The sequence below is a fragment of the Cyrtonyx montezumae genome, unplaced genomic scaffold, assembly GCF_038088225.1.
Source record: "Cyrtonyx montezumae isolate F1298 unplaced genomic scaffold, pur_monq_1.0 scaffold_23, whole genome shotgun sequence".
Classification (NCBI taxonomy): domain Eukaryota; kingdom Metazoa; phylum Chordata; class Aves; order Galliformes; family Odontophoridae; genus Cyrtonyx; species Cyrtonyx montezumae.
The window spans coordinates 9,949,867-9,960,591 of record NW_027071970.1 but is presented as its reverse complement, the minus strand read 5'-3'; the positions used below and the strand labels follow the sequence as shown (position 1 = coordinate 9,960,591).

The 10,725-nt window shown below is 53.9% G+C and overlaps 1 protein-coding gene across 1 annotated transcript; it reads right to left on the bottom strand.

Annotated features, from left to right (window-relative positions):
* Positions 1 to 319: 319 nt before the first annotated feature.
* On the bottom strand, positions 320 to 1,982 carry CCDC92 (coiled-coil domain containing 92). The gene is made up of 3 exons (XM_065738679.1): positions 1,813 to 1,982; positions 1,567 to 1,608; positions 320 to 1,095 (listed from the first exon to the last, which is right to left on the bottom strand). Exons 1-3 carry the CDS (start codon positions 1,940 to 1,942, stop codon positions 320 to 322), a joined length of 948 nt encoding a protein of 315 aa, XP_065594751.1. The 5' UTR covers positions 1,943 to 1,982.
* Between the last annotated feature and the right edge of the window lie 8,743 nt (positions 1,983 to 10,725).

Genomic DNA, 10,725 nt, shown 5'->3' with positions numbered 1-10,725 from the left:
GTACGTTTGTTTTCACTACTGTTAATAACACAGCCTGCAGCGTGTGCCTTTGTCCACACGTGTAGATACAATAAATGGAGCAGTGCTCAGAAGCAAGCAGTCAGGTACCCCTGATTTGGCCACAGCATTTAGTAGTTAGATACCTTGCCATATGAACACAGTCCTAGTAGGATTCAATAGCGGAGAATAAATCTATTAACGATGTATCTGGAAGAAGTTTGGCATGCATGGGGCATCAAAAGAAACTTTACTGCAGGTGCTAATTATCCTAAAGGATCACAGTGCATAAACAGCAACAGAAAGGGCAACAGCGGCTGCCTCACACAGTTCTGTCCGTCCCTGAGTGCTTTCTGACCCCCTTGCTCCCGCTGAGCTGATCCACCGCCAGCGTTTCCAGCTCCGGCTGAGGCTGCGAGGGCGCCGCGTGGTGGATGCGATGTGCCACTCCCACGTGCGCCTTGTGCTGCTTCTCTCGGCCGGGACTGCGCGAGTCGACCGGCGCTCGGTCTGAAGCAATAGGCGGAATAACCAGCGGCCTCTCCTTGATCAGGTGGACCTCCGACGTTTCTCTGGCCAACAGAAACGGCGTGGGGTCGGGCATGGCGTCCACGTGCTCTCTTAGCAGCAGCTTCCGGCTCTCCGCCCCTATCCTGTAGGCCTCTTCGAACTCCGGGTTGAGTGGCGTTGACAAACTCTTCTTCATCCGGCGCCGTGGGGTCTCGGGCAGTTTGTCCTTGGGAGGGGCTGGCTTATAGCTGGACAACACCGGGCTGCCCGACGGGGTCCCCTCTGAAGTCCCACTTGAGCTCATCAGCTTCTTCTTCGTAGCGTGCAGCTGAGAAGTTAAATAAGCGATCGTGCTTGCTCTCTGCTCTAGTTCACTCGACAGCATGTTGAGCTTATGGCTTTTCATTTTTAACTCTTCCAAATACTTCTTTTCTCTTTCTTTAATAGTGTTTTCCAGCACCATTATCATTGCGTTCTTTTGCTCAAGTTCTTTCAGTAACTCATTATTTTCAGCCTCTTTGACTTTCAGCTGAGCTTCGAGACCTTCACACTTCCTTTTGAGTTCATCACTTCTTGAACTAATGCTTCCTGGAAGAACAGGAAAAGCAGAAGCAGTTCAAAGTTATCGACAGCCACTACTTAAAACGCTGCAGCAGGGTTCCTGTTGGCATTCCAAAGCCACAGGAGGAGCCCAAGGACCAACTGCTGCCTATACTGTGGCAATTGGCTCATCTTCAGCAGCAGCAGGGTGGCTCTTACAGGAAAAGATGAAGAGAGAGTGTTCACTCAGGCCATGGGATCTATTAGGGCACACCACTGGGGACAGGCTGAGCCCACACCATAGGGTGACGTCCCCTAGTTATTACAGCTGGACAGTTCCCAGCTGCTCAGCAGAGACCTGAGCCTTAGGCTCCTTCTGAGAGGACATTAACCACTGAAGAGTGATTTTTTTTCGCATTTCTTCCTCGTTTTTTTACTTAAAGCCACAAAACAAAGTATTTAGAAAAGAAAACATTAAAAAACATCAGGCAGTTTTAAAGAATGCCACGCGTTCCTTACCTGACAAGTCTGAACTCTTCACAGTCAGCTCATACGTTAGGTCTGAGGGAAATAAATAGTTGGGCTTTTTTAGAACATATAAGCCACTTAATAAGCATTCGTAAAGAATCTCTGCTTAATGATCACACAGTCATGCCCTCAGAGACATAAACCCCGAGCATGCTCTGCGGTGGCTGCACTGCCCAGCACGCAGCCCACCCCAGTGAGCAGAGCTGAGCAGTGCTGGCAGCAGTGCCCCGTGGGTACCTGTGCAGTGCTGCTGCAGGCGCCGGATCTCGGCGTGCAGCCCCTTCAGGGTGCTGGCGTGCTCGCGCTGCAGGAACAGCAGGTTCTTCTGGGCACTGTGCAGCTGGTTCTCCAGGTTCGAGGTTGCCATCCTGGCACGCGGTTCCTCTGTCAGTGAACAGATGTACAGTTGTATCAGTGAGTTAACTGGCGGACAGACAGAAACCTCACTCTGCAAGCTGGTTCAACAGAAACAGCTGAATTATACTATTAATGAACTGATATGCATCCAAGCACGTGCCACAAAGGTAAAAGGTTTTCCTGTTTCACGCTGTTTCAATTAGAAGTACTCTCATTTCAGACACAGCCTAATTTAACTGCAGGCCAGAGCAGCATAGGGAACTCATTTCTTTTGGAGTTAACACATTTAAAGGATTAACTTCAGACAAAGTCACTAATCCTGTTATAAGATAAAAGGAGAGTTCTGAGAAATGGGCCACAGAGTCTCTCTCTTGCTGGGGGTTCTCCATTTAGCTCCAGGGAGGCAGGAATTAGTACCATCCCTGGGCAACAACAGGGACAAAAGGACTAACACAGAACAAGGAATCCTTCCTGCAGCTGAGAGCCTGAGCTACACACACACTGAGCTGGGATGGGAGCTCTCCTGCTGCTGCTGCTGCATTTCCAGCACAGCTGCAGTCCCCGTACTGCAGAGCCTGGCACCCCACACAGGCCTCGGTGACACTGCGCAGTAAGATGGGGGACGAGCAGGCTTTTGTTTGTCAGGTTACAAGTACAAACTTACACCAGTGGGGTTTCCTCCCAGAATAGTCATAAAATGAGGCCCTCAGAGCTGAGATCCAAAGATAGAAATGTCAGAAGTATGATGCTGCACTGCCGTGTTACTCCTGCTAAGGCAACAATGGCTTTAAGTATACCCCACCCACGGCCAAACGATGGAGAAACATCTGTCCAGGAGAGCTGGGGACACAGCCTCCCACAGGAATGTGACAAAAAAACAACACAATACCTTCCCATGCACAGAGATGAGGATCAGCTGTCTGTAGGTCCTCCCTTCTCCCACCATCAGGGAGTGACAGCCATCATTTTCCAAATGTGAGAGAGAGCAGCAAAGCACCTGTGTCAGCCAGGTCCTTCAGGACAGACACCATCCAGCTCCCCCCCACGTACACATTCAGCCTCATGAGATGGTCTCAGAACTGCTCTTCTCTTACAGCAAGAGGGATTTTGCTCCCCCAGCCCCCACCCAGAGTTTAGGGATGTGTGAGCCACGAGAAGCCTGACTGCAAGAAAAGGTTAAGGCAAAGAACCCACCGAGAACCTCAGCGACCTCTGTGTCTGTTGTATAGACTGGGAAGCCCAAGGGAGCCAGGCTGCTGGGCAGCAGCACACACTGGATGGGAAGCTCACGGCCACGGGGGGGAGAAATGCCCTCCTTCCTGGGGCACAGCTGCCGCCTCCTCCCAGGAGCAGCAAGGAAGGTTTGCAGGGTGCTGCTGGGAGCCAGCACAGCCCAGTCCTGGTACCATGCCATCCAGCACAACCAGCACAGGCTTTGTCATTTCACTACTAAGGCTCCGTTCAGTTATCTAGTAGCTCTGTAAAAGCAATAGCATTATTTAGATTACAGAGATAAGAACCAGGACTCTCTCTGCCTGGACAATCATATGCAACTGAGGGACCCCGTGCTGTGCAAGAGACAGATCTTAATTGTATTCCCTGTCAGGGGACGCAGGCAAAGCTTAACTGGTTCACACGGAGAATGCTTCCCGCTGTGCTCCTCTTGCTATGTGGCTTCATGACACAAATCTGATTCTACACATTTAAACTTTGTACAACACCTTGAGAAAGGAACACACTTCTGTTGCTCATAGAGATGGCACAGCCCTGCTTTAACAGCACATCTTTCACTACAAAAGGAACTTTCGTATCAAGCCCTCCGGCCCTGACAAAGCGTCTGAAAAACATCAGTGGCAGTGCTGAGAAACAGAACAGCACTCAGTACACAGCACTGACACCGTTACCATCACTGTGCCTACTATTTCCAGGTTCAGGGGCTGAACTGACATCTGGACACGAGACAACTTCACCCCCAGCAACAAACAAAGATGAGAAGTGTTTACAACTCCACTCCTGAAATCACACGTGTTTCTAACGTCGTTCCAGACGTGAGAAAAAGCAAAACAAGGCTGCCACTGTTCCTCTCTTCCTTAATTCTTCTATTTTGGTGTCTTGCATTTAAAGATCACACCACAGTCCTCTAGTCTGAAGAAAAATATGCAGAGGCAGGCCAGTTTTATAGGCTAAGGATGAAGATAAAAATGATCAGCAGCAGAGCATCATTTCCCCTGCAGCACTGCTAAGTTAATCAGTGAGCACAATTAAACCAATCCACCACGATGAGTTTCAGCCGCAGCCCCTCTGTCAGCGGTCCCTCCCCCCGGGGATGAGGGTCAGAGGGCTGCTGCTCACAGCTCCCACAGCCACTGGGGGGCTGCGCAGGAAGGGGGACACCGTCACAGTGCAGCATTTCTGGATAGCAGCTGCAGCCTGAGCCCCACACAGCTGATCCAGGAGGGAAAAGTCCCCTGAGCACGTCCTGAGGGCAGGAGCTGCTGGTGCTCCCTCCAGGAAACACTGTGCTAAGAGGGAATCCTATCATGCAGTTTCAAGGCTGCAATAAACTATCTCCTGCTCTTTCAAACCATCACGAACACGCACTATGTCACATCTGCCAGCATCACTACCACCACAAAACATTTACAGGCACAGCTGCAGGTGTAGATCTGGAGACAGCTCCGATGCCGCCCGTGACCAAGAGACTCCAACACACAACTTCATCGTGTGCCCACCACAAACAACTGCTCACATTTCAACAGACAAGTCGTGCTGTGCGGATGCCGTGAGGGCCGTGGCCTCCTCTGATCCCCAGCACTTGGACTGAGTTCAAAATACAGCAGTGCTATTTTTGGGCTGTGCGTTCGGTGCTGGCACACAAGGTCAGAGCACACCTCCACCCCCCTGCAGGGCAAGGGCTGGGAGATGCTCACTATGGTTTTAGGCACAGTCTAAAGGAAAGCACTGGAACGAAGCCCAGCTGGCTGGAGTTGTTAAAGACACCTGCTTGGTATTCACTACACAAAACAGAACAAATCCTTTCTGAAGACATGGGGTGACTGTCACCTGGGAAGCCACGCAGCTCCCTGCCAGCGCATACGGGCAGGCTGCAAGTTTCCTCTCCACTGATACCCAGCCACCACTCCCTGGAAAAGGGACAAGAGCTGCCAGAACACTTTCTGTATGCTGTACAAAATACAGCTTCAAGAACCAATTAGGGACAGAAGTTCTCTTGGAAGAGCCTTATATTGACAGCCTCTGTTTTAAAGGCTGTCACGGAGCTGACCAACCATCCCTAAACATAGCTCTAATGACAAAATGCAACCGATGGACACTTAGCTCTGCTTAGATCAGCTCTCTCCTCTCCAGACACTTATGCCATCCCAATAGCGTTTGTTCAGCTTCTTTCAAAGGACTACTGAAGGAAACCACGCAGCCTCCACATTCAGCTCAAGAGCCTTGCCATCATTCTGCACACACATTTGCTGTACCCCCAGAGCCAACTCAGTGCTGTTATTTTCTGAGCAACGCAGCCCTGGCAGCACAGCCCATCTCCGCCCTGTTACACGAGCTCAGATTTCCAGCTGCCCCTCACTCAGTGCTGCAGGATGGGCTGCACCCTGCACAGCCACAGCCAGGCACCGAGCATGGCTCCTCTCCCTCATGATGTATTTTGTGTTTGCAAGAAGGTGAACAAACAGGAAACAGATCCCCCCAGGACCAACACTGTAACGTATGGATGAGTCTTTGGTAGTCACTAAGAAACTCCTCCAGCTTGGATTCCAGCTGGGTCCTCAGTGCCTGGGGAGGTTCCCGTGCAAGGACACCTCCAGTACAACCCCACCTTGTGCTCAGAAATAACACTGCCATGGAAAGCCACGACTTCTCAGCTACCAACGTTTCCCTCATCAACACTCCACGTTCTCCTAAGTTTACTCACGATGACTGGTAAAACAAACCACGTTTACAACATCCCATCCTAAAGGCTCAGTGAAACCACCCTAAAGAACAGCCACGATCAGCTGTGGGACCGCACCGCTGTCCCCGTGACGTCACCGCGCTGCAGAGCACACTCAGCCCTCCAAAGCACTCTGCCACACTGCTCCATCACCAATTCGACTGCTTTACAACAATGGGACGTGGGAAAACTGGAGCCCACTTTGCTGGAGCAAAGGTTGCAGAGCTGGGAATGGAGCGGCAGCGATGATCTGCGTCCTCAGCACAACACAGCTGCACAAACACAGCAGGCTGAGACAGCGAGCTTCAGACACCCACACAACCCAAGGACTGAGGACACTGAAAAAATCACACAGAGCTCCATCATGCCTCCATGAGGAGCGGGAAGAAATGGGGCACACGCTCCTCTGTCCCCAGGAACACTGCCACTTCCATCACCGCCCTGGAACGTCCACAGGAGCACGCTGGGAAACGCCATCAGACGGAGGATCACACGGATCCTGGCCAACACCCACTGTGGCACTGCTGGCTGCTGACAACACTGCCACCATTTAGAAGTGAGCACAGAGGCCGACGAGGCACGCGCTCTGGAGACAGTACAGCCAGCAGCAAGGCAAGCATCACAGGGAGGCACAGCCTCCATCACCTGCACACACAGCCACATCCCCACCCGCCGGGTCTGTGCCTCCTGCCAACAGCACTGCGGCTCCAGGAGCAGGGCAGTGCTGCCCGAGCTGCTGCTGCTCACTGCAGCACGCTGCCATCGACGGCAGCACGGTGAGGCACACGGCTGCTCTGTGTGCTGCTCTGTGTGCTGCTCTGTGTGCTGCTCTGTGTGCTGCTCTGTGTGCTGCTCTGTGTGCTGCAGCAGTGCCGGCACACGCAGTGTTTCACTGCAGCAAACTGCCACAGACACGGCCGTGCAGAGCCCGACCAGCTCCTCGTGCCACTGCCTTTGTCACCACTGAGCACCTTTGGATTTCCCTTTCTTCATCACCCATTTGTTTTTCAGACCACAACAGTAGAAAACAACAGTGGATGTGCGTGTCTGGTCAGAGTACACCCATCCCCAAACAGCAGGACGTTGTCCCATTGCTCTTGCAGTGATGTGCTCCTCAAACTGCAGTGCTGTGAGCTGCTGCCACCAGGAGCCAGGCCATCTGTGAGCACGGGAGGGCTCCGGACTAACAAAGCCATCAGTTCCCTGTGTGAGGCCAACCCCATTCCTTACATCCCCTTTCTTCTTTCCTACTATGAGAAATGAGGTGACACAGGAACGCTGAATTACGTAAGTGTTCCCTTTACGCAGGAAGGCACCGCCGGCCTCAAGGATACAAAAGCAACCCCTGAATATTCTGCTATTTGAAAGCAGTTTCTTAACCCGGGAGGAGGATGCTCAGAGCCCAGCAGCACCAGCAGTAAGGCTGCAAAGCAGGCCATCGCGCGTGTACCTCCACTGTGGTGCACTGTGCCCCACGATCAGCAGTAACTGGGGTGCTGTCAACAGACACAGTGCCCCAGGACCCGCAGCACACGGCAGTCGATTTGGGTCAGCGAAACGACAAAAGGCGATCACCTGGGACCTGAAACTGCGGGCACAGCTCCGGGGAACGAGATCGTTAGGGCACAGCTTAAACGAGGAGCGGGCTGAGCCGCACGCAGCTCGGGCTGCTCTGGGGGCCCTCGTCTTTTGTTTTTAAGGGAACGTGGGGGGGACACAGCGGAGACGCCGAACAGGAGAGCGCTGAACGGGGAACGGAGCGGCACCGCCGGTGCCAACGTTCGCCTTCGCTGCCGAAGCAGCCGCGCCCCGCCCGGGGCCGCCCCGCGTTCCGCAGCCGAAGCGCTCGGATCCGGAGCGACGAACGTCTGTCGCGACAAAGCCGCCGCGATTACCTCGTCCCGCAGGCGAGCTGCCCGGGCAACCCGCGCCGTATTCGCAGCCGCGTCCGATCCGTCCGCACCGCCCCGGCCCCGCGGTTCCCGGCGCGGCCCCGCAATGCAGATCGGCCCCGCCCCGCCCCGCAGCCACCGGAACGGCTCCGCGGACGGGGCCGCGCCGTCCCCTCCCTCCTCGGCCCCCTCACCTGTTCCCGTTATTCCGAGGGTCCCCGGGCCGCCGCTACCCGCCCATCGCCCCCCGAGCCCCGCGGGGCCGCCGCTCACTCACCGGCCGCGAGGGGACGGGGGCGGCGGCGCAGGCGCAGGGGCGGTTGCGGCAGCCCGGTCCGTCGCTATGGTAACGGGCGGGAGGGGGCGGGGGGGGGATGGTCAGCGCCGGCGGCGGCCGTCGCCGTGGCCACGCCCACTCCGGGCAGGCGCGCGCTGCGCGTGCACCGCGTGCGGCGATGGGGGCGCGGCCGTGGGGACGCGGGGACGGCACGCGCTGCGCTCGGAGCGCGGTGCTGAGAGCGCCGGTGCTCGGGTTCAGTTCTTAGCATCGCCCCCGCCCGGCCCGAAGGGCTCTGCATCCCCGATATCACGCGTCGGCCGGAGAGCTGAGAGCACGCTGCCCTTACCGTCGCATGTGCGAGTGAACCGACCTGCTGCCCTGTGGCTGCGGGAGGCAGCAGCCCCTTGCTGGGCCAGCTCCTTATCTCCACCCACCGACCCCGTGCTCGGACAGTCCGTCGTTCTTCAGCACTAACTCATCAGGTGGATGTGAGCCAGAACTGTGACTGTACGTTTCCTGCCAATGGCAAAGCACTTCCCACCTGTCAGTGATACCATGGCCCTTTCCCGGGAGCCTGGGCTCCCCTTCCAATCAGATGTGTGCTCAGGGCCCACAGCCACTTTCCAAAAGCACTTCAGCCAAACAGCAGAGCTCAGCCAGCCCACAGGAGCCCAAACTGTGCATAGCTGGGCAATATCAGAAGACCAAATGGATTTTTTCTTGGGGCAGAAGGCGACCTCTGACATCTGCATTTTGTTTTTAAAGCTTTTACAACATAATATACAATACAAATCTATTGGCAGTCGCTGACTGAGATGTGTGTGTGTGTGCCCAGACTCTGCTCACTGTTCTACTGAAGATCCCCAGGATAAAGGGCAGCAATCCCAGTGCTGAGGGATGGACACAGAGCTGCCTGTGCTCTGCCCGAGCTGCTGGATGTGCTGCAGCTCTTACCACACAAGCTGTGATTGCTTCCTTTCTGGTCAGCAACAGAGCAGCTTTGGAGGAGCAGATTCTCAGTGGGAGATGCACCCTTGGGCCAAAGAGTCGTTAAATCATCAGCATCAAGAAACCTCCTACAATGGGACTTGACAGCTGTACAGTACTAGGCTGAGGCTGTGTTTATTCTGGAGTATTTGCCTGGCTTACACGGAGCTCTTTTTTTTTCTCTCTGAGTAATTTCCCATCATTGCTACCACATGAGTTCATTTCCATGGCAGAGGAAGAGAGGAGGCACTGGAGCTGTCAATAGCTGAATCAGTACTGTTATCCCAGCAAGAGCTGGGGGCTGATGCTCTCCTCCCCACAGAGGGCAAGCAGGCAGACAGAGCAAAATCCTGCCTGCACCTGAGTGAAGTCAAGCACAGAAGAACGTGCTAGGCAGCATCCTACTGCAGGGGGTCCACAAAGTCCTCCCCTGCCCACGCTCTGCGTGTTGCAACCCCGCTGGGTGCTCAGCACCCCACTGAGTCACCCATGGCGCCACGAACAGTCCCACCACCAGCTCAGGGTCATAGCATCATTGAGGCTGAAAAGATCCCCCAGCCCAACCCCCCCCACTGTGCCCTCTGATCACATCCCCGTGCCACATCCCCACAGTTCCTGACCATCTGGGGACGCAGACCCCCCCCCACCTCCCTGGGCAGCGTGTGCCAATGCCTGTGCTCTTGCAGAGCTTTAAACCTTGTTGGACAGAGGGAGGGAGGAACACAGCACTCATTTTGCAGTGGGAGATTCAAGGCACGGAAATATTAAACAACCTGCCAGAGCACTCTGGGAGGCTGAGCTACACTGCCAGAGGGCTTGCCTCACATTTTGAGAGAGACAGTCTCTATTCCCATGGAACAGAACAGGCTCACTGCTAGCTAGAGACATACAGATGCCTATAATCTGCTTTGCAAAGAAAATGGGTTAAAACAATCAGAAAACAGCACCAGGATCTGAGTTTGCCCTGTGGATCTAAAACACACGCTAGCCTGGAGGTGCAGCATTCTGCCTCTACACAACTCAGTGCTCTGTTGTCTCCAGGTGAGAAAAAGCAAACAGGTTTTGTTTTAACTTCCCTGATGGTGGCAGGTACTGACCTGTAAATTAGTGTCACATGTGGCTTTTTTTTTTCTTTTTTTTCCTCTTTTTTTTCATAGACTGTAAAGTAATTAGGCCTGTTCCCCAGCTAGCTTTGTTCCTTGCATCTGGGAGGGTTTGTGCTTGCTGTTAAGGAGCACTGCATGTCTGGGAGCTGTAAAGATGTCTGTGGTTTTATCACTAGACTTTTACAAACCTCAGGCTTGTCTTTTTATTAGGATGACTGCTGTGAGGACATATAAAAAAATACCGTGTTTCACTTTGATATTGTGTTTCACTGTGCTGATCTTCCTTGTGAAATTTCAGAGAGTTGGGAGTCACTGGTGAAACACGCCAGGTTGCCCAAGAACTCCTTCACCCCAGGTCGTGCCTTTGCCAAGCTGTGGAGGCACAGGCTGTGTTCACTGAGTAACTGACACAGACTTGAGGTAGTGCAAAGCTGTGTCAGAACAAAGCAGGGCATGCTGTGGTGTTCATTGCTCCCTCTTACCTTAGACTAATGGTAGTACTGAGACACAGGGATGCACTGGCACTTGGCTGCATCAACTCTTGAATCAGTCAGGGGAACTCTAAAACCTCGC

What these genes read in the sequence shown, in the direction of transcription:
- CCDC92 (XM_065738679.1), bottom strand. Translation starts at nt 1,942, where the DNA reads ATGGCAACCTCGAACCTGGAGAACCAGCTGCACAGTGCCCAGAAGAAC. An exon ending in CCTGCAGCAGCACTGCACAG is followed by an intron (nt 1,609 to 1,812) that starts GTACCCACGGGG and finishes TATTTCCCTCAG; the next exon opens with ACCTAACGTATGAGCTGACT. An exon ending in GAAGAGTTCAGACTTGTCAG is followed by an intron (nt 1,096 to 1,566) that starts GTAAGGAACGCG and finishes CTGTTCTTCCAG; the next exon opens with GAAGCATTAGTTCAAGAAGT.